This window comes from Pteropus vampyrus, unplaced genomic scaffold, assembly GCF_000151845.1.
Source record: "Pteropus vampyrus isolate Shadow unplaced genomic scaffold, Pvam_2.0 Scaffold394, whole genome shotgun sequence".
Classification (NCBI taxonomy): domain Eukaryota; kingdom Metazoa; phylum Chordata; class Mammalia; order Chiroptera; family Pteropodidae; genus Pteropus; species Pteropus vampyrus.
In genome coordinates, this window is record NW_011889175.1 from 384,418 (window position 1) to 386,099 (window position 1,682).

The window sequence follows — 1,682 nt, forward strand, 5'->3', positions numbered from 1 at the left end:
CATAGTAATTGTCTATTCAGCGTGACTTTAAAAACTGTGAGGACTGTCTTGGGAGCAAAACAGAAGTCCAATTGGCCAGACTTGGGGCATACTGTTCTTCAAAGAGCTGGCAAATTCACAACACAGACACTACCACACCCTGCGAGGCACCAAGGCAGCTCACTAATCCATCACAGCACCCTTTCCTCTCTGAGCCTACAGGCGGCCTCAGGCTCTTTATCGACACTATGCTCCAGGTACTAGGGCCAATATTGAACCAAGCTGTTTGGGCGGCTTTGGCCTCTCAGTGCAGGGCATGGAGGCAGCGGGTGCTGACCCGTTCTCAGCCCTGGCTGGACGGCAGAATCACCTGGGGAGGTTTTGAGTCAGATGCTCTCTGGGGAGAGCCAGGCATTGGTATTTTCTACACGCTCTCCAGGTAACATGGTTCCTGTTGGGATACTTTTTGTAGGGCTCATTTTCACAACGACCAAAAACTTGGACCGAGAGGTGCAGGCCAGGTATGAGATCGTGGTGGAAGCACGAGATGCCCAGGGCCTCCGGGGGGAATCCAGCACAGCCACCGTGCTGGTCACTCTGCAGGACATCAACGACAACTTCCCCATCTTCACTCAGAGTGAGTCCCTCCCCTAGGGCCCTGGGGAGGGTGAGACTTGGGATGCTCCAGACTCAGTGACCTGGGGACTCGTAGAGGGGAGCCCAGAGTCCCTCTACTTCTCCCCCAATCCCAGGGTGGGCCTAAGGCCCAGGGAAGTCATTTTTGTGCAGGGAGGGGCCCTGTTCCCCATCCCTGCCCACATTCCGAAGGCTGTCCTACTGCCTACTGTCACAGGGCCCTGACCCCACCCACAGACTGATAATCCCCTTCAAAGAAAAAGTCTCACGAGAGCTTTTCACATGTCCTGGGCGGAAGTCAGATATGGCTGATGACTTGCACCCTCCAATGCTGAGGCATAATTCAAAGGCTCAGCTCCCTAAAGGACAGGCCGGTTTTCCTGAAGAGGCCTGATTGTGTATGGCACAGGCTCCTTGAAGGCAGTACTTGTCTCTCTTGTCAAATGACAGGTCCCTTAACAAAGTGCCTGGCATAGGGGAGGTGCTCAATAACTACTTGTTAGATGGATGGAGGGATGGAAGGACCGATACAGCAGAACCTCTTTGCCTTGGGATCCAAAATGCCAGTGGCATTATTATTGCTATTATTATTTCATCCTGTCCCTTTCCCGTATCAGATGTATTAGGAAAGTAAGAGGGACACTCGCCTTGTCTATCTTATTAACCCAATGCCCTTTGGGACATCCTATTTGCATCAGCCAAGTACACATTTGTGGTGCCCGAAGACATCCGTGTGGGCAGCCCCCTGGGCTCTCTGTTTGTTGAGGACCCAGATGAGCCCCAGAACCGGATGACCAAGTACAGCATCGTGCAGGGCGAGTACAGGGACACCTTCACCATCGAGACAGACCCCACGCGCAATGAGGGCATCATCAAGCCCATGAAGGTTGGTAGGATTGGGGCGATGACCTCAGATGTGGGGTTGGGGGCTCCCAGCATCCCCAGGACTTGCCCAGGGGCTGCTCCCATGTCAGAGGCCATCAGAGGTGCATGCCTGGGTCAGCTCAGAGCTGGGCATGTGCTCATGGAGACTGTGACCCCGGAGCTGGGACAGGGGAGCCAGGGGG

At 54.5% G+C, this 1,682-nt stretch overlaps 1 protein-coding gene across 1 annotated transcript in view; it reads left to right on the top strand.

The window, feature by feature from the left end:
• Positions 1-1,682, top strand: part of CDH5 (cadherin 5) — a 27,200-nt gene that overhangs the window by 5,814 nt on the left and 19,704 nt on the right. The window contains exons 3-4 of the mRNA XM_023523586.1: positions 419-616; positions 1,314-1,501. Coding sequence (XP_023379354.1) covers positions 419-616; positions 1,314-1,501 — 386 coding nt within the window. The remainder of the gene's footprint in view (positions 1-418; positions 617-1,313; positions 1,502-1,682) is intronic.